This window comes from Myotis daubentonii, chromosome X, assembly GCF_963259705.1.
Source record: "Myotis daubentonii chromosome X, mMyoDau2.1, whole genome shotgun sequence".
NCBI classification, from domain to species: Eukaryota; Metazoa; Chordata; class Mammalia; order Chiroptera; family Vespertilionidae; genus Myotis; species Myotis daubentonii.
In genome coordinates, this window is record NC_081861.1 from 14,282,036 (window position 1) to 14,302,556 (window position 20,521).

At 47.6% G+C, this 20,521-nt stretch overlaps 1 protein-coding gene and 1 pseudogene across 1 annotated transcript; one reads left to right on the forward strand and one right to left on the reverse strand.

The window, feature by feature from the left end:
• The first annotated feature begins 7,734 nt into the window (after positions 1–7,734).
• LOC132224810 (melanoma-associated antigen 10-like) lies at positions 7,735–11,085 on the forward strand. The gene is made up of 2 exons (XM_059679910.1): positions 7,735–8,113; positions 9,998–11,085. The coding sequence occupies exons 1-2, from the start codon at positions 7,735–7,737 to the stop codon at positions 11,083–11,085; spliced, it is 1,467 nt and encodes a 488-aa protein (XP_059535893.1).
• An 8,391-nt stretch (positions 11,086–19,476) lies between these two features.
• On the reverse strand, positions 19,477–19,809 carry LOC132224811 (CDGSH iron-sulfur domain-containing protein 1-like; annotated as a pseudogene).
• Positions 19,810–20,521: the final 712 nt, after the last annotated feature.

A 20,521-nucleotide genomic window follows, 5' to 3' on the forward strand; every position in this document is an offset into this window, starting at 1 on the left:
CAATTTTCAACTCCGTTTCAGAACAAACCAGTAGTGAGGCCCAGGGAAAGTTTAGGCTTCTATTGTGATTGAGAAATTTATGATTTATTATTTTGTGAATTTTTAAGGAAATTTTCTAATGTTCCTTTACGTAGAAGTTTTCATAAACTTTTAGCATGTAAGTTTGTAAATGACATTGATCACATATGTATTTCTACATGTCCAGCTCCAGAGTAAGTGATTTGCTACTGTGTAATGAAAATTGGGACCATTCCCATCCTAGTTTGTGATCCCAATCTAGATTACATGACATTATAATAGAATTTCCTTGGAAATGTGTAAGAACTCAGCAGTAAAATCCATGGAGTTAAGAAATAGAAAAATAAAAGCAAAAGGTTGTTAATTTTTGCTTCTTATATATTCTCATCTGTCTTTCCATGAAACAGCTTATCCAAGGATCCTTGGATCTGGCAAGAAAGTGGGAGGATTTCATCTGAATAAAGACGACCCCTGCTCAGTGGTTCATTTAATCCCCAGACATTCACTGATCCTATGTCCTCTGGAAGGCCCTGTGTTAGTAGTGGGCACACTAACATAAGCAGGGCATATCCACCCACGGGATGATAATGTAGGAGCTGAAGTCATATAAGGAAGGGGTTAGGTGTCTCCTTAATCCTACAAACAAGTAACAGAACAGTTGAGGCGGTAGGCCTCCAGCGACCAGCACTCACTTGTGAGTGGACTTCATATTTACCACAGCGTACTTGCAACAGCATGAATGGAATTGGAGAGCATTATACTAAGCGAAATAACCTAGTCAGAGAACGGTAAATATCACATGATTTCACTCATATATGGAATATAATGACCGACATAAATGGATGAACAAAAACATATCCAAATACAGAGAAGCATCGATCAGACCATCAAACCTCAGAGGGAAGGTAGGGCAGAGTGGAGGTAAGGGGGGGAGATCAACCAAAGGACTTGTATGCAAGCATATAGGCCTAACCAATGGACACAGAGGCCAGGGAGCGAGGGCATGAGTGGGAGGTGGAGCAGGGCAATGTGGGGATAAGGACACATATGTAATACCTTAGTTAAAAAATGACGTGCATGGCGTGAGCCAGTGTACTTGGGAAACTGCGATTCCCTCTGCTGGGGTTGATTGTAAAGAAGCTGGGGGTGGCAGCTTTTTCTAATTTCATGCCATTGTTATCCGAGAAGATGCTTGTTATGATTTTAATCTTCTTGAACTTGTAGAGACTTGCTTTGTGTTTTAACATGTGGTCTATCTTTGAGAATAACACATGTGAACATCAGAAGAACGTATATTCTGCAGCTTTGGGGTGAAATATTGTGTAAATGTCGTTTAAATTCACATGAACCTGTCTGCCATTTAGAGTCACTGTTTTCTTGGTAATTTTTTGTCTGGAGCATCTACCCAGTGAAGTCTGTGGGCTATTAAATTCCCCTAATATTACTTTATTGCTGCTGATCTTTCCCTTAAAGTCCTCTATAAGTTTTTTGTTTTTTTTTTAACTCTATAAGTTTTTTTAAATTTTCTTTATTTAGGTGCTCCTAAATCAATGGCATGAAATTAGAAATCAGTTACAGTAAAAATGCTCAAAAATACTCAAACACATGGAGGCTAAATAGCATGTTACTAAACAATGAGTGACTTACTAATAAGATCAAAAAAGAAATAAAAAACTTCCTGGAAACAAAAGAAAAGTAACATACAACAAGTAAAAATCTATGGGACACAGCAAAGTAGTCCTGAGAGGGAAGTTCATAGCACTTACAAACCTACATCAAAAAACAAGAAGATATTTTAATAAAATATTTAACCATACAACTTAAAAATTAGAAAGAGAACAACAAGAAAAGCTCTGAGCAAGTAGGAGGAAGTAAATACATAAAAGTCAGAGCAGGAATTAATGACATACAGATGAAAAATATAATATAAATGATCAATGAAACCAAGAGTTAATTCTTTGAAAATATAAACAAGACTGATGAACCTTTAACCACATTCAAGAAACAGAGAGAAGACCCAAATAAGTAAAATCAGAAACAAAAGAAGTGAGGTAACAATTGACCCCACAGAAATACAAAGGATTGTAAGAAAATACTATGAAAATCCTTATGCCAATAAGCTGAACAATGTGGATTAAGTGGACAAATTCACAGAAATATACAATCTTCCAAAACTGAATCAGTGAGAATCCATCTTTCAATCTGGGGCTGCTGGCTCTTAACCACTCACCTGCCCTCTGCCTGCCTGATTGCACCTAACTGCTCACATGATGGCCTGATCTCCCCTAACCACTCGCCTGCCTGCCTAATTGCACCAACCATCTCTGCCTGCCTGCCTCATGACCCTTACCCACTTGCCTGCCTACCTGATCGCCCCTAATGACTCTGCCTGCCTGCCTCATTGCCCATAACTGCTCGCCTACCAGCCTTATCACCTGTAACTGCCTCTGCCCCAGCCCCCGCCACAGTGGCTTCCTCCAGAAGGACACTGGGAATGAAGTCCAGAAGTTCATTCAGGGGTCTGGCCTAATTAGCATATTACATTTTTATTATTATAAATAGTACTGGAAGTCTCAGCCACAGCAGTCAGACAAGAGGAAGAAACAACAGGCATCCAAATGGGAAAGGAGGAAGTAAAATTGTCATTATTTGCAGATGACATGATATTCTACATAGAAAACCCTAGGACTCCACCAACCAACTACTGGGCTTAATAAATGACTTTAGCAATGTAGCAGGATACAAAATTAATACCCAGAACTAGATGGCAGCTTTACACACCAACAATGAACTCTCAGAAAGAGAAACTAAACTAAAAGAAAAAAATCCCACTTACCATTGAAACAAAAAAAATAAGATACTGAGGAATAAAGTTAACCGAGGAGATTATAGACTTGTACTCAGAAAACTACAGGACATTGAAAAAAGAAATAGGGGGTGATATACAGAAGTGGAAGAATATACCATGTTCATGGATTGCTAGAATTAATATCATTAAAATGTCCATACCACCCAAAGCAATCTATAGATTAGATGCAAACCCTATTAAAATACCAATGGCATATTTACAGATCTAGAACAAATACTCTAAAAGTTTACATGGAAGCAAAAAGACCCGAATAGCCAGAGCCATCTTGAGAAAGAACAAAGTTGGAGTGATCACACTGTCAGATATCAAGTTATACTGCAAAACCACTGTAATCAAAACAGCTTGGTACTGGCAGAAGAACAGGCATATAGATCAATGCAACAAAACAGAGATGGAGTTCAAGAACCAAGATGGCGGCATAGGTTAACGCCGGAGTTTGCTGCTTTGAACAACTACTTCAAAAGTGAAACCAAAAAACGGAAGGGACATCACCCAGAACCACAGGAACGCTGGCTGAGTGGAAGTCCTACAACTAGAAGGAAAGAGAAACGCACACAGACACTCAGAGGAGGGGCAGTGCTGAAGTCAAATTCTGAGGTGCGGAGTGCACGGAGCGGGCTGGCTGCGGAGTGCGAGGTTGTTGTTTTCAATCGGGAGGGAGTCGCAGACTCTGAGCACCAGATCCGGGCGAGTCTTTAGGGACCCAGACTCAAACGGGAGAAGCGGGACTGTCTGGCTTCGGTCAGAGCGAGTGCAGCTTTCTCTCCCAGCTTTGCAGCGGGTGCTGGGACTCAGAGAGGCAGAGCCCCTTGGGACAGGACTGAGAGCCGCCATAACTGCTCTCTCCGGCCCACCCTGTTGATCCTGTGCGACCCGCCCAGCCCAAGCCCTGCACAGAGGCATTTGCCGGATAGCCTCAGGCAAAGGCATTTGCCGGATAGCCTCAGGCAAAGGCTAGATTAGCACCTCCCTAGAGGACAGAAGTTCTCTCACTGCTGATACAGCTGATTCTCATAGCCACTTGGCCTGGAGGTCAAACCCTCCCTGGAATTAGCTACAACAATCAAGATTTATCTATAAGACTGCGAACAAAGACCACTAGGGGGTGCACCAAGGAAGCATAACAAAATGCGGAGACAAAGAAACAGGACAAAATTGTCAATGGAAGAAATAGAGTTCAGAACCACACTTTTAAGGTCTCTCAAGAACTGTTTAGAAGCTGCCGATAAACTTAATGAGATCTACACGAAAACTAATAAGACCCTCGATCTTATATTGGGGAATCAACTAGAAATTAAGCATACACAGACTGAAATAACGAATATTATACAGACGCCCGACAGCAGACCAGAGGAGCGCAAGAATCAAGTCAATGATTTGAAATGCGAGGAAGCAAAAAACATCCAACCGGAAAAGCAAAATGAAAAAAGAATCCAAAAATGCGAGGATAATGTAAGGAGCCTCTGGGACAGCTTCAAGCGTACCAACATCAGAATTATAGGGGTGCCAGAAGATGAGAGAGAGCAAGATATTGAAAACCTATTTGAAGAAATAATGACAGAAAACTTCCCCCACCTGGTTAAAGAAATGGACTTACAGGTCCAAGAAGCTCGGAGAACCCCAAACAAAAGGAATCCAAAGAGGACCACACCAAGACACATCATAATTAAAATGCCAAGAGCAAAAGATAAAGAGAGAATCTTAAAAACAGCAAGAGAAAGAAAGTCAGTTACCTACAAGGGAATACCCATACGACTGTCAGCTGATTTCTCAACAGAAACTTTGCAGGCCAGAAGGGAGTGGCAAGAAATATTCAAAGTGATGAATACCAAGAACCTACAACCAAGATTACTTTATCCAGCAAAGCTATCATTCAGAATTGAAGGTCAGATAAAGAGCTTCACAGATAAGGAAAAGCTAAAGGAGTTCATCACCACCAAACCAGGATTATATGAAATGCTGAAAGGTATCCTTTAAGAAGAGGAAGAGGAAGAAAAAGGTAAAGATAAAAATTATGAACAACAAATATGCATCTATCAACAAGTGAATCTAAGAATCAAGTGAATAAATAGTCTGATGAACAGAATGAACTGTTGATTATAATAGAATCAGGGACATAGAAAGGGAATGGACTGACTATTCTTGGGGGGGAAAGGGGTGTGGGAGATGTGGGAAGAGACTGGACAAAAATCGTGCACCTATGGATGAGGACAGTGGGTGGGGAGTGAGGGCGGAGGGTGGGGCGGGAACTGGGAGGAGGGGAGTTATGGGGGGAAAAAAATGGAACAAATGTAATAATCTGAACAATAAAGATTTAATTTAAAAAAAAAAACAGAGATGCCAAAAATCAACCCAAGACATTACATTCAATTAATATTTGACAAAGGATACAAGAGGATACAATGGAATCAAGACATGCTCTTCAATAAACACTGTTGGGAAAGTTGGACAGGCACATGCAAAACAATGAAACTCGACCACCAACTTGCATCATACACAAGAAGAAACTCAAAATAGATTAAAGGCTTAAGCATCAGTTGTGAAACCATAAAAATCCTAGAAGAAACCAAAGGCAGCAAAATCTCAGACTTCTCTCTTAGAAATATGTTCGCCAATGCATCTCCTAAGACCTAGGTTAAGGGAAACAAAAGAGAAACTAAACAAATGGAACTATATCAAAATACAAAGCTTCCGTACAGCAAAAGACAACATCAACAAAATGAAAAGGGAGCTCATGTATGGAAGAACATATTTGCCAATGATACATTTGGTAAAGGGTTAATAACCAAAAATATATAAGGAACTCATACAACTTAACAAAAGGAAGACAATCCAATTTTAAAATGGGCAAAGGACTAAATAGACACTTCTCCAAAGTGGACATACAGATGGCTAAAAGACACATGATAAAATACTCAAAGTCCCTGATCATCGGAGAGGTGCAGAGTAAAATGACAATGAGGTATCACCTCACACCTGTTAGGATAGCTACCATCAACCAATCAACAAATGACAAGTGCTGACAAGGATGTGGAGAAATGGGAGCCCTAGTACTCTGCTGGTAGGAATGCAGACTTGTGCAGCCACTGTGGAAAACAGTATGGAGTTTCCTCAAAAAATTAAAAATAGAACTCCCATTTGACCCAGTAATCCCACTTCTGGAAATATATCCCAAGGAACCCGAAACACCAATCAGGAAGAATAAACGCACCCCTATGGTGGTAGCAGCACAATTTACAATAGCTAAGATGTGGAAACAGCCTAAGTGCCCATCAGCAGATGAGTGGGTAAAAAAGGTGTGGTACATCTATACCATGGAACACTATACAGCAGTGAAAAAGAAGGCTCTGTTGCCCTTTGAGACATCATGGAGGGACCCAGAGGCTATTATGCAAAGCAAAATAAGCCAGAAAGGCAAGTGTCACAGGATCTCACTCATATGTGGGGTCCAAAGAGCAAATTAACTGATGAAGAAAATAGATCCTGAGAGGTAGAAAGAACTTGGGTGCATAACCCATGGACACAGGCAATAGTGTAGTGGAGGCCTGGGGCAGGGGCTGGTTCCGGCTGGAAGGGGTCCATGAGGAATAGGGGACCTCTGTAACACGGTTGGCAATGAAGACAACAACAAGAAAGGCAGGCTTAGGTAGGAGGAGGACAGTGGTCTTTGGGATAGGAGTCCACCATTGGCCCAGGTCAGGTGACTCGGGAATCAATCCTTTCCTTTCTGGGCAGCACCCGCCCCCTGCTTTTGGCTGTCCTTGAGGCAGGCAGCAGAAGCTCTGATTCTGTTCGGGTCCACCTGCCTTCCAGGACGGGCCTCAGGCAGGGACACCCATCAAGAGCAGGGCTTCTGGTTAGCAGAAGGGGGGCAGAAGCTGCCTAGAGTCAGGGTGAGCAGCGGGGGAGGAAGAGACCCTGCCCCCACCACAGGCTCAACAGGGAAGGGCCTCTGGGAGGGGGACCACACACGCCTCATCCGGGTCTCAGAGACCTTGCCCCAGCACGTTCCTCACTTCCGCATCCGGGTCTCTGAGACGCTGGGGATGCCCAGGAGATCCTGAGCTCGCTCACATCCCGAGGGCGGCCCGGGACCCGCCCGAGTCCAGGTGAGGGTGCCTGGGAGGGCGAGGGACCCCGGGCCCTGGGACAACGGTTTCCGTCCCGGGAGGCCCCTGGGGGTGGCCACACGCGGCCGGTCGTGGTTGGCGCAGCCAGGTCTGGGGACTCGGGGTGAGGGGCGAGGCTCTTCGCTCCACAGGGCCCAGGGCCTCCAGGGTCCATGTGGCGGGCGGCTGCGTGGGAGGAGGCCCCGAGGCCACCCGGGTCCCTCAGACGGGGCTGGACCCAGGGACCCTGCCATCAGGAGCAGAGCCAGCCCCGGGCCCGCAGGGGGTGAAGCCCACAGCCCTAGGCAGCCTCTGTGACCTTCCCATGGGCTCCCATGACGCGGGCCTTGCGGGGCTTGCCCGGGTGGGGCGGACCTCACTGGGGCTGAGGCGGGCTGGGCCCTGCGGGAGTCTGGGTGAGCACCCGGGTCCCACCGCACCGCAGCGGGAAGCCGCACAGGTGCCCCTGCTGTCCTCTGCGAGGGGCCCCATGCCGGGTGGCCATGCGGGGTGCCCTGACTGCACAGCGGGGGCTGGGAAGGGGCGGTGGTAAGGAGCTGGGCCTCTCCTCCGCATGGAGGGCAGAGCAGCTTCGGAGAGTCCTGGTCAGAGGGCAGTCAGGGATGGGAGGACCCCAGACCCCCACAGAGCCAGCCCGCAGGACTCGGGAGGGGCACACGCGGGACATTACCTGACCTCCGCAGGCGGGTCTGAGAGTCTCTGGGGGTGGCTGTGAGGATGAGGACCCCCGACAGCACAGGGCGGGCCCAGCGCCTGCCAAAGCAGATGGGGGCCAGGTGTGAGGATGACCACACCCCCTTCCTCCCTTCTGCTTCCAGTCCCGGTCTCAGAGACTCTGGGGTTCAGTACAGGGAGGAGGACCCCATCTCGGCAGTTGGTGGGCCAGGGACCCTGGAAGCTAGACCAGAGTCAGTCCTGCTCTCAGAGACTCTGGGGGTTCCGTGCAGGGAGGAGGACCCCATCTCGGCAGATGGTGGGCCAGGGACCCTGGAAGCTAGACCAGAGTCAGTCCTGCTCTCAGAGACTCTGGGGGTTCTGTACAGGGAGCAGGACCCCATCTCGGCAGATGGTGGGCCAGGGACCTGCCATAGCCAAGGTGAGGACCCTGAGGGAGGACGCAGGGACCCTGGAAACCAAACCAGAGTCAGTGCTGGGATCCCGCTGGAGGATGACCACACACAGCATGCGCTGACTTTCACAACCGGGTCGGTACCGGGAACAATACTTGAGAACAGCAGAGGGTGGGCCCAGGACCCTCCATAGTCCATCCGGCAGGCCTCGTGGAGGATGATCCTAGGGGGCATTTCCTCATTGGTGCATCTGGGTCTGACAGTCTGGGGCTTGGGTATAAAGAGCAGGACCTCACATCAGCAGAGGGTGGGGCCAGCACCTGCCAGAGTCAAGGGAGGATCCTAAGGGAGAACTGAGGGAACCTTGGATCCCACCACAGTGGGAACCCCACAGAAGCCCGCACCTGCTCTCAGCCCTGGGATTTCTGGAATCGCTTTCCCATGGCTTCTCCCGCGCCCTTTGCTCTCAGGAAGATGAAAGAGGTCTGGCCTTACACAAATGGTGAGGCGTATGGACAGCAGAGCCAGGACACTCGGGCACTGCAAGTGGCCAAGCTATTGACCATGCGGGAGGAAGGAGGGGGAATTGTCCTCCAGAACAAATGTGGGCCTCAAGTACATGCACCCCACTTCCACTTTCAGCTCTGACACACCAGGCAGGGCTGTCCAACTGAGAGCACTCTGATGGGGCTGGGGGGGGCGGGGAAGGGGGGGCCTCAGGTAGGTGAGAGACCTGGACTGAGGGGAGCACATGCAGGTCAGCAAAGGAGGAGGGGGAGGTGGCCCGGACCCTGACCTCTTTGCAGGTGAGCAATCTGAGGAAAGACAGAAGGAACCCTAATGCTCCTCCCCTGCTCCCGAGTCTTGCTGTCTCTTTTCAAGGTTCAGCTGAGGACTGAGGGAACCCCTCACATCACAACAGGGGGAGTCCCAGCCCTACTTTGCCACTTCTGTCAGCCAGGAGAGAAAGTGGAACATGGTGGCTAGCCGTGCTGTCCCTCACGTCCTCCACCAGTGACTCAGGAAGGTGAGCATTTCAGTCTGAAGGTAAGTGGCCTCCGGTCAGCACAGGAAGTTATCCAAGACCCTGTCAGATGTCACAGTTAGGACTGAGGGGCTCCCTGTCCCAGGACGGATAGACCCCACAGAGTTTGGCCATGACATACTGTATCCCGTGGGAGGTTCTGGGCAGGTGTGGTCTGCTGCGGGGCCCCCTCACTTTCTTCTGTTCAGTTTCAGGGGTATGTAGCCTTGTTCTGAGAGTTTTGCCTCAGGTCCAGCAAGGGGAGGTTCCAGGCCCTGCCAGGGGAAAGGAGAGGACGCCGAGGGCGGATGCAGGAGACCATCCAGCCCAGAACAGTGGGGACCTCACAGCATCCCGGCCTCCTTGTTGTCAGCACTGGAGGCCCATGGCTGTGCATGCCACCTGCACGCTGAGGTGTTTCCTCGTTTCCTCTTACAGGGACTCCAGGAACCAGGAGATAAAGGCCTAGGTCTGAGGCACAAAACACAGGTCACAGAGCAGAGGAGGTCCAGGCAGTGCCAGCAGTCAAGGTGAGCTGCCTGCCCTGACCTAGAATGTGTCCCTAGGGTCTCCCCCATGCCAGAATCGATGAGAACGCCCTCAGTACCCGACCCCACCCCACTGCCAGCCACAGAACCCTGGCCTATGCCGACTGTACCCCAAAGAGCCATCTGACTTCCTCATTCAGGATCTTAGGGTACAGGCCACCCAGGAGGAGAGACCCCAGTGAGGCCCAAGAGCACCCCTAAAGAGGAGACCTGTAGTCCCACTTTCTCACAGTGGCCAAGGGTGTACTCAGCTGAGGCCACTTACCCTTCCTCTCTCACCCAGGCCTGTGAGTCCTCATTGCGCACCTCCTGCCCGCACCCCTGTGGCTGCCTGACAGGAGTCATCATGCCTCGAGTTCCAAAGAGTCAACGCTCCTCGCTTGATATTCCCATGCCTGTGGAAGAGGATTCTTCCTCCTCCTCCTCCACCTGCTCCTCCTCTTTTCCTTCCTCTTCCTCTTTCTCCTCTTCCTCTTCCTCTTGCTATCCTCTGCTTTCTAGTAACCTAAGCACCGCATATGAGGGAGAGAAGGATCAGGAGGTTCCTGCTGCTGCTGGGGCACCAAGTCCTCCCCTGAGCTCTCCAAGTGCCTATACCTCCCCTACTGCCTTTGCCGCTGCTGCTCCCTTGAGCCAATCCAGCAGCGAAGAATGGGAGGGTCCGAGTACCTCCTGGGCCTTGCCAGGCCCAGAGCCCTTGCCCAGATGTGTGATTAATGATAAGGTAGCTGATCTGGTGGGGTTCCTGCTCCTGAAGTATCGCACAAAGGAGCAGACCACAAGGGCAGAAATGCTGAGTAGCATCATCAGAGAGCACCAGGACCACTTTGCTGTAATCTTTAGGGAGGCCTCTGAGTGCATGCAGCTGGTTTATGGCATTGATGTGAAGGAAGTGGACCCCACCAGCCACACCTATGTCCTAGTCACCAACCTGGGCCTCTCCTATGATGGGATGGTGAGCGATGAGCACAGTATGCCCAAGACGGGCCTGCTGATACTCATCCTTAGTATAATCGTCTTGGAGGATGATTGTGTCCCCGAAGAGAGGATATGGGAAGCACTGAATGCCATGGGGGTGCATGCGGGGATGGAGCATAGCATCTATGGGGAGCCCAGGGAGCTCCTCACCAGAGTTTGGGTGCAGGAACAGTACCTGGAGTACCGGCAGGTGCCCAACAGTGATCCTGCACGGTACGAGTTCCTGTGGGGTCCCAGGGCCCACGCTGAGACCACCAAGTTGAAAGTCCTGGAGTTTTTGTCCCAGGTCAGTGGGGGTGACCCCAGATCCTTCACACACTTCTATCAGGAGGCTTTGAGAGAGGAGGAACAGAGAGCCCAGGCCAGAGTTAGGACCACAGATGATACTACTGCCATGGCCAGTGCAAGCTCTTCTGCCATGCCCAGTGGCTTCTTCTGCCTTGACTGAAATCCAGGGCAGATTTCTTTACTTTGTGTTTTAGGGGGGCAGTCGTAATCTAAGCACTTAGTGCAGGGCCTAACTGGGGATGAGGGAATCATAGTGAATGGCATCTTTGTGTCTCTGTTCCATTGGGGTGACTTAGAAATGTATCTTCTTTTATTTTTGGTATTTTAAAATGTTACTTTAAGTAGAATGTTTATTAGCTTCAGAACCCAAGTTTACAGATGACACAGGTCACATGTTTATTGTTATTTAACTAAAGAGAAAGAGCTTTACTATTTTGTAAAACTAATTATAAATCTGTCACTTTATTTGTAGTCTGTAACAAGATAACATGGAATTGGAATAGTATATTTTTAATGTGAAAGAACTTAGCTGTAAAATAGATAAAATAGTTAATTTTTGAGTTCTTGTATCATACACACACACACACACACCTGGATTTTCTTAGCTTATTCAAGAATGTAGAAAAATAAACAGTGAAAAAAAAACCTTCTCACTGGTTCATGTACACCCTAAACATTCATTGAGCCTCTGTCCTCACAGGGAAAGGCACCCCAGCCAGAGAGAGGGAGGGAATGCAGAGGAGAGGAGCTGTGCACAGGCACTGGCAGGACACTGGGTTGGGAAGGGAGTGAACAGGAGGCAGCTTTTGTCCCCTGGACTTCGTCTTTGAGAGTGGGTATGTTTTCATAAACACGAGGACATAATAGCTGGAGTGGTGTTTATGTCCTTTAAGAAAGGAGGGGAGAGTCAACCAGAGTGGGGGGTGTCTCATGTGGAGTGCGGTACTGAAGCTCGGGCTCTATGATGATGATGTATAGCCAACAGTTGTGACTGTCCTGTTCCGGGCCAGGTACTCAGCCCCATGGAATCTGAGCTCCACCAGGTACTAGGTCCCCCTTCCCCAGGTAAAAGGCAAGGACAGTGGGTGATGCAGTCAGGGCTCCCATGATAGTGGGCCAAATAGTCATCCTTCTGTGCCACCTTCTCCACTGTAGACTGCGGTGACAGTGGCACTGCCCCTACCCCCGTTATTTGAGGATTGAATTCTAGGATTCTTGGATCATGCCCATCCCAGGTCCTCGAAGTGGGTTGGTGTGTGGGGTACTGGTGCCAATTCTTCCTGCTTGTCAATCCTTCTGTAGACTCAGGTGGGGGCCAGGAGTGTCTGCTGATAGCAGATAGCAGTGGTGCAGCCAGGGGATGGAGGAGGGTGGCACCCAAGGGGTCCGAGGGAGTCACCTGGCAGGATGATCTGAGCTCACACGGTGGTGTCCCAGGCTCCAGCTATGGTTGGAGCCCAAGGATTTGCAACCAGAAGCCCTGGAAGAGGGACCGGGGTGCATGGGGACTGCAGCACCTTGGGGTGAAAAGAGGAGGGAGCTGACAGTGTTAGGGTGGGTGGGGGTGGGCAGAAGGAAAGCCCAGGAGGGTCTTTCCTGGGAGAGGACTAGAACCCACTCACCCGGTGTGAAGCCAAAGCACCCTTTCTCCCTCCTTTGCACTCCCCTGGCCTCAGTGACCTCCTTTGTGGAACTGACCACACCCTGTCTTGAGTGCCTCTCCTTACTTGTCTCCACCTTCTTCCTTGAGCTCCCCAAAGACTCCATCTGATGGACGAGGCATCTGCATCACCAGCCCTTTCCATGGGGCCTGGCAGCTGAGTGAGTGGGGATAGGAAGAAGGAGCCAACACTCTCTGCTCTCCCACCATCCCTGTCAGTGGGGTTCCAGGGCCCCAGGGGACGTTGGGGGGAGAGGTCAGCCCACAGACCATGAACACGGAGGGCTGATGCATGATGCTGATTGACATTCACACTTTTGGGTTCCCACAGGCCACGTGAGGTCCAGGGATCTCTGGGGAGATGGAGTTCTCCTGCCTCTCCTGGCAGCCTTATGCTGGCTTGGTCTTAAATGGGGTCATGACTTGCTGGGAGCCGGTCCATCCTTGCTGTTTCAAGGGACCTGGCATATATGGCATACTGTTCTTAATATGTTTGCTCACCTTCTTGGCGCTGTGTTTTAACCAAGGTCACCTCTCCGAGAAAGGTTGAATCCCCAGGTAGGGATTTTCCCCTGAAGTTAGGGAGGGAATAAAACTCCTCAACTAAGTGCAAGGCGGGTAATTAATCACTTTAACTGCGAACAATCATGCTTAAACTACATAATCTTTTCTCCCTGGAATGGAGATAAGAAACGCCCTAACCTTTGTAATAGAGATTGACAGGATTAAAATGAACTGGTATAAATACAGATGTAACAAGACAGCAAGACACAGAACTCAGAAGACAGGACCAAGAGAGACAGAGCCTAGGCACAGAACCTACACAGAACGTTCTCTAGAGACAGAAGAACTTCGCTGGAGAGAACATGGCAAAAGATCCTGGACTGAACCTGACTGCAGAGGCTGGCAAGAGAGCCTGACTAGAACCTGGTGACTGAGCCTGGCTGGAGAGCCTGGACGGAGCCTGGCTGGAGAGCCTAGCGAGGGAACATGGCCACAGAACTTCCCTGGAGATCCAAAGCAGAACCTCTCTGGAGATCGAGACCAGAACTTGGCTGGAGATCCTGGCTAGGCTGCTGATCAACTGAACGCTGTCTCTGTGTCATTCCTTCTTCGCCGACTCCGTCTACGCCTTTGGGGACCCCTGGACCCGCTGGGGTTGGACCCCGGCAATGACTCTGGAGACTCATTGGGGACCCAAGTGAGCCGCCACAGGAACGGCACCATCGCCATCCACATTGCTCACAGGGACTGGGAAGAGCCCCCTGGCGGGAGCTGCTGCTGGAGAGGCTGGGGTGGAACCCCACGCAGATTCAGGCTCTGCCCCCAAAGGGAGAAGTCTGGGAGAGGAGTAGCGCTGGCAAGGCGTTACACCCCAGGAGCAACCCACACCCCTCCAAGAGGACCCCCAGGACCTTGCTCAGGAATTTGGGGCTTGTTTTCTTTTCAACCTGTGGCAGTGGGGCTGTAGTTTGTGTAAGCAGCACACCTTCAAAGGGGCAGCAAGGGGCCCAGGCTGGGGTTCCGAGGGCCGAGTTCCTATGACCTGGGTGAACCCTTCTGTCCACACTGGGCCTCATTTCCCATTGCTGGTCTGAGAGGCAGGGACAGGTCTGCATGTGGTGTTGCCTGTGTGCACTCATTTGTGTATATGTGTGTACACGCATGTGTTTGTGTGCCTGACAGACCAGGGGAGGCTGCACAGCACACAGAGAGGGTCAGGTGGCCTCCAGACTCAGGCTGTCTACCTGACTTCACACACCTGCCCCAGCCTCACAGCCCAGGGCATCCTGGCACATTCCCTCACCCCTCAGTGGTTGAGGTCCCACACCAGCTCCTTGCACCTGGTGAAGAGCTGGGACCTGATTGCCTGTGGGTTCCCCACAGCAGCTGGGGCCCTTCTGACCTGTAGGTGCTGCCCACAGTAGTCAGGCTGTGACCTGCTCATTAGTGGACCAGACTCTCTCCTCTTCATTTGCTTCTCCCCTGGGCCTCACCCAGAATTCCCTGAGCAGTGTTTGACACATAGGAAGTGCTCAGTCAGAGGGATGCAGCTCACTCCGCACCCCTTTGGTGAAATCAGCTTAGCCTCTAGTGCTGTGATGGTGAACCTATGACACGCGTGTCAGAGGTGACACGCAAACTCATTTCTTTGGTTGATTTTTCTTTGTTAAATGGCATTTAAATATCTACACTAATACAAGAGAAACATGGTAATTGGTGTACGACTGCTACCCTTCCCATTGGCTAATCCCCCTGTCACTCACAGAGTAGGGCCGAGATATGCAAATTAACTGGCAGCCAAGATGGCGGCCGGCAGCCAGGCAGCTGATGCGAACAGGGAGGCTTGCTTGCTTCAGTGACGGAGAACTCCAACGTTCCCCGCCTGACTTGCTGGCCTCTCAGCTACAACTCTCAGCAACTATGTTGCGAATAAAGAAGCTAAAAAAACCCCAGAAACCTGCTTTACTCAGCAGAGCTTCAGCCAGCTGGACCGCAACATTGTATCAAATACAGACGGTAAAGAAAGGCCAGAAACCTGTTTTCAGCAGCCGAGGCCTCAGAGCTAAAGCTGGCCCAGAATAAAAAAGAAAAAAAAAGAAATAAAGGAGTGGTTGGGAGCTTCAGTCCCAGCCTGAAAACAGCCCTCAGCCCCTCACCCAGACTGGCCAGGCACCCCAGTGGGGACCCCCACCCTGATGCAGGACACCCTTCAGGGCAAACCAGCCAGCCCCACCCATGCACCAGGCCTCTATTCTATATAGTAAAAGGGTAATATGCCTCCCGGCACAGGGATCAGCATGACAGGGGGCAGCGCCCAAACCCCCTGATCGCCCTGCAGCTCTGTGTGTGACAGGGTGCGGCGCCCCAACCCCCCTGCCCCCCACGGGCCCTGCTCTGTGTGTGATGGGGTAGAGCCATAACCTCCCCATTGGCCCTGCCCTGAGTGTGACAGTGGCGGCGCCCCAACCACCTGATCGGCCCTGCTCTGTGGGTGATAGAGGGCGGCGCCCCAACCCCCTGATCCGACCTGCCCTGAGTGTGACAGGGGGCGGTGCCCCAACTCCCCTATCGGCCCTACTCTGTGCATGACAGGGGGGAGCTCCCCAACCCCCTGATTTACCCTGCTCTGTGCGTGACAGCGGGGAGCTCCCCAACCCCCTGATTGACCCTGCTCTGTGCATGACAGGGGGTGGCGCTGCAACCTCCCCATCGACTCTGCCTTGAGTGTGACAGGGGGCGGTGCCCCAACCCCCCAATCGGCCCTACCCTGAGCGTGACTGAGGGTGACATCACAACCTCCCAATCTTCCCTGCTCTGTGCATGACAGGGGAAGGCGCCCCAACTCCCCAATCGGCCCTGCTCTGAGCCCGACCAGGGGCTGCACCTAGGGATTGGGCCTGCCCTCTGCCACCCGGGAGCAGGCCTAAGCCAGCAGGTCGTTATCTCCTGAGGGGTCCCAGACTGCAAGAGGGCACAGGCCGGTCTGAGGGACCCCCCCCCCCTTCCCCCGAGTGCACAAATTTTTGTGCACCGGGCCTCTAGTATAAAATAAATATCAAAAATATGTCTTTGTTTTACTATGGTTGCAAATATCAAAAAAATTCTATATGTGACAAGGCACCAGAGTTAAGTTAGGGTTTTTCAAAATGCTGACACGCCAAGCTCAAAAGGTTCGCCATCACTGAACTAGGCAGTGGTTCTCAACCTTGGCTGCACATTAGAATCACCTGGGAATCTTTTTAAAATCCTGATTTCAGAGCCTCATCCTCCGGAAATTCTGTTTCTTTGTTACTAATGTTGTGGCCCCACCACATAACAAAGAAAACAGAATTTCCAGAGGATGAGGCCCAGAAATCAGGATTTGAAAAAGATTCCCAGGTGATTCTAATGTGCAGCCAAGGTTGAGAACCACTGGACTAGAGGCAAGTCACTTACACTTTTGGAATATTGGTTTCTCCTGGGAATGATTAACCTTTTGAATATTAAAGGCAATAGTAGATATGTGAAAACATCTGGCTCAAATCAGAGCAGGATTCTGAAAGCATGTTGGAAGTCACAAAGTCATATTATAATCATAACCATTTTTCATGTAGTTCTTTACTACCTATAGAACACTTCATCTCTAAAACTTCAGTTTATTGTCATATTTTCATGTTTCCTCCCTCCTGGCTATTCTAAAGGTGAATATACCTAAAGAGTAATTTGGCTGTCATCCCAAATATCCAGGGTTTCTTTTCTTTCTTTTTTTTCTGACAGAAAAATGGAGTTTGTTTGTGGTTATAGCAAAGGAGAAAATTTGGTCACTAATTTATTTGGTCATTAATTTCCAGTGTCTCTGCCAACCACTCCTTTTATTAAAACAAAACTCACAAGCTTATGCTTGATCTATCTTCAGGGACATTCTGCTATTTCTTTCATAGTGCAGAGAGAGGAGCACTTGGCCTTTTATATGTCTAATATAATACTTGGTACCCTCCGGGCATTTAGTAAATGGGTGTATCATCATCTCCATTTTTATTAGTAAGAGTCTTCTGTGTGTCACTATGTCTTTTTGTAGGTCATGAATAATCTACAATTCTAAATCCTCTTCCTAGTTTGACTCTGTTACCTTGCTGCAGCCAGAATATATTTTGTGCCTTATCTGGCCTTTCTAAATCCTCATAGGTTTGCTCACATTTCTATTACCAAAATTATCCTCACACTAAAATGCTAGCACCATGTCCATATCTAATCTATGACTGAATTGTGCCCTTATCGTGAATGTGCTTGGCATCTGCAATTTCTGATATCATTTAAAATATATGAATGTCATTTTGCTCCCAGTAATAATTTTAGATTTTTTGCAAGACATATAGCTTTCCTCTATCTGCATGCTAATTATTTAATAAATCTATTTATCACTGTTAACAGAAATACCTTATCATATTTCTATATAAGGTGCTTATAAAAATAAAATGGAATGGTGTGTTTCCAAAGGAAAAATGATTATGGAGTTTAGCTTTTCAAAGCTACACTATTAATGTATAAAATTATTCCAATATTTTTCAAATTGTTAACATTACATTGAAAATGTTCTCGGCTACTGGCTGAAATTTGACATAAAATGTCTCATTCATACAGCAATTTTATTTCATTAGCTTTTTTTTAAGATAGTGATTTATCAAACTTGGACAGGGGGAATATCTTCTTAGGGTTTTCTTTCAATATATTTCTCTTGACTATGTACCCTTACATAAAAAAATATTTCCTTGGTGACATGACATTATATATATTCTATTTTTATTTATAAGAGAGTAAATAATCCCTATTTTTTTGAGGAAAAACGCTCTAGCTTGTCTGATTTGTATCTTAAATACAAGCTCATGAGAAAATGATTTTATTCTCTGTTGAAGGACCAGCAACCAATCACTTATCAGACCTTTATTCACTACTCCATTGTTGAGGTCAACGTGCTAAATGCAGGTTTCTATGAGGACACAACAAACTCTGAGAGATGGAATATTACAGTCACAAATCTATCTCTAGAGGTATTAGAAGTGATTCATAACAGGGATTTGTTTCTTCATACCTTACAGCTCCGGAGTACCACAATCCAAATCATTTTATATTCCCATCCACTTCTGTATATGTGCTAATCTAATATTTGCACTTTAAATGCTGTATTTTTAAAGTGTTGTTATAGAATTTTGCAAAACGTTGGTGGGATTTAATAAAATTAATTGTTTCTGAGTGATAGAAGGGAGTTTAGAACTAGGGCAAACACTCAATCCAACGAAGATTTGTAAAGTAGTGCTTACATCCAAGTCAATAAACTAGCTCATCCCTAACTCTAGAAAGGACTAGGGCATACCTGAGAATTTGACAAGTCTAAGGTGGTAGAAGTTGGGATGAGGGTCTTGGGTTGAGAGACAATATGGTGCATACAGTAAAAGCTGAGAGATAGGCAGGTGTTGGGAGGGAAAGGAGCCCATTGCATAAGTTAGGAAGAGGATATATATTTTTTAATGAAAAAATCTTTATTGTTGAAAGTATTATATATGTTCTCCTTTTTCCCCATTAACCATTTCTAGCTCACCTCACCCCCCATCCCAGGCCTTCACCATCCTATTGTCTGTGTCCATGGGTTATGCATATATGCATGCAAGCTCTTCTATTGATCTCTTCCCACCAACCCACCCACCCATCCCACCTTTCTTCTGAGGTTGGACAGTCTGGTCCATGCTTCTATGTCTCTGGATCTATTTTGTTCATCAGTTTATTTTGTTCATTAGATTCCACATATGAGTGAGATCATGTGCTACTTGTCTTTCTCTGACTGGCTTATTTCGATTAGTATAAGGTCCCCTCCATGCTCAAAGGCTAAGATATCCTTCATTTTCACTGCTACATAGTATTCCATAGTGTAAATGTACCACAGCTTTTTTATCCATGCATGTAATAATTGGCACTCGGGCTGTTTCCAGATATTAGTTACTGTAAATTATCTTGATATGAACCCAGGAGTACATACATTCTTTCTGATTGGTGTTTCAGGATTCTTAGGATATATTCCCAGAAGTGGAATCATATGGTCACAATGCAGTTCATTTTTAATTTTTTGAAGTAACCCCATATTGCTTTCCACAGTGGCTGCACCAGTCTGCATTCCCACCTGCAGTATACTAGGGTTTCCTTTTCTCCAGATCCTTGCCAACACTTGTTTGTTGATTTATTGATGGTAGCCATTCTGGCAGGTGTGAGGTGATACCTCATTGTTTTAATTTGCATCTCTCTGATAATTAGTGACTTTGATCATTTTTTTCATGTGTGTCTTGGCCATCTATCTGCATGTCTTCTTTGAAGAACTGTCTATTTATATTGGATTACCCATTTTAAAAATTGGATTGTTTATCTTACTTTTGTTAAGTTGTTTTTCTTAGTGATCAGAAGTACCACATTGTCTCCAGTCTCTTCATTGTGTTGTGAGTGAGCTCCATCAGAGAATGGGAACTTTTTGGACCATAAAAAATGGCAGTACACTGCTTTATGTCCCAAATCCTCCACGTCAAAATCATGCACATTCTCGGGGTTGTCTTTCTGAATGTGAAGAGTAACCATAGATTTGTTTTAATGATCTTTAATATACAATCTTTTGTAAGCTTTATAACCAATTGTGGCTGTCCCAGCAGCAATGATAACTGCTGCAATTTATTAAACTCCTATGCTGGAATTCAGACTCATGGTACCTTTACAGTGGGGCCTTGACTTACAAGTGTCCCAACTAATGAGTTTTTTGAGATACGAGCCATCTCTTGGCCGATTTTTTGCTTTGAGTTGCGAGCTAAAGTTCGGGTGACGAGCCAGCTTCATATACCCCACAGCTAGTTGGCGCAGCAAACGTCACAGTGAACGCCACAGTGAACGCCACAACATCAGCCCAGCATCACGTGTCTCACTCGTTCACTTTATGACTTGACATACGAGTAATTTGAGCTACGAGCTCCATCACGGAACGAATTAAACTCGTAAGTCAAGGCCCCACTGTATTTGCAAGGCATGTGCACAGGACACTGAATGCAAATGGGCTAGTGGGAACAGACTGAGTCAAGGTGTAAAAAGTGACCTAAAGGCATTGATTCCCCATCTAATGTATTCTTCATTTCAGTGATTGTATTCCTCATTTCTTACTGTTGTTTTTATGGTTTTTATCTCTTTGTGTAAGTTCTCACTGAGTTCATCTATTCTTCTCCTAAGTTCATTTAGCATCTTTATAACCAGTGTTTTTAACTCTGTATCTGTTAGATTGCTTGCTTCCATTTTGTTTCATTATTTTCCTGGAGTTTTGTGCTATTCTTTTATTTGGAGCATGTTTCTTTGCCTCCTCATTTTGGTTGCCTCCTTGTGTTTATTTCTATGTATTAGGTAGATCTGCTACATCTCCCAGTCTTGGCAG

Coding starts and splice junctions, on each gene's coding strand:
- LOC132224810 (XM_059679910.1), top strand. CDS start 7,735: ATGAGGACCCCCGACAGCACAGGGCGGGCCCAGCGCCTGCCAAAGCAG. Junction 8,114..9,997: donor AGGGACCTGCCATAGCCAAG/GTGAGGACCCTG, acceptor GCTGCCTGACAG/GAGTCATCATGCCTCGAGTT.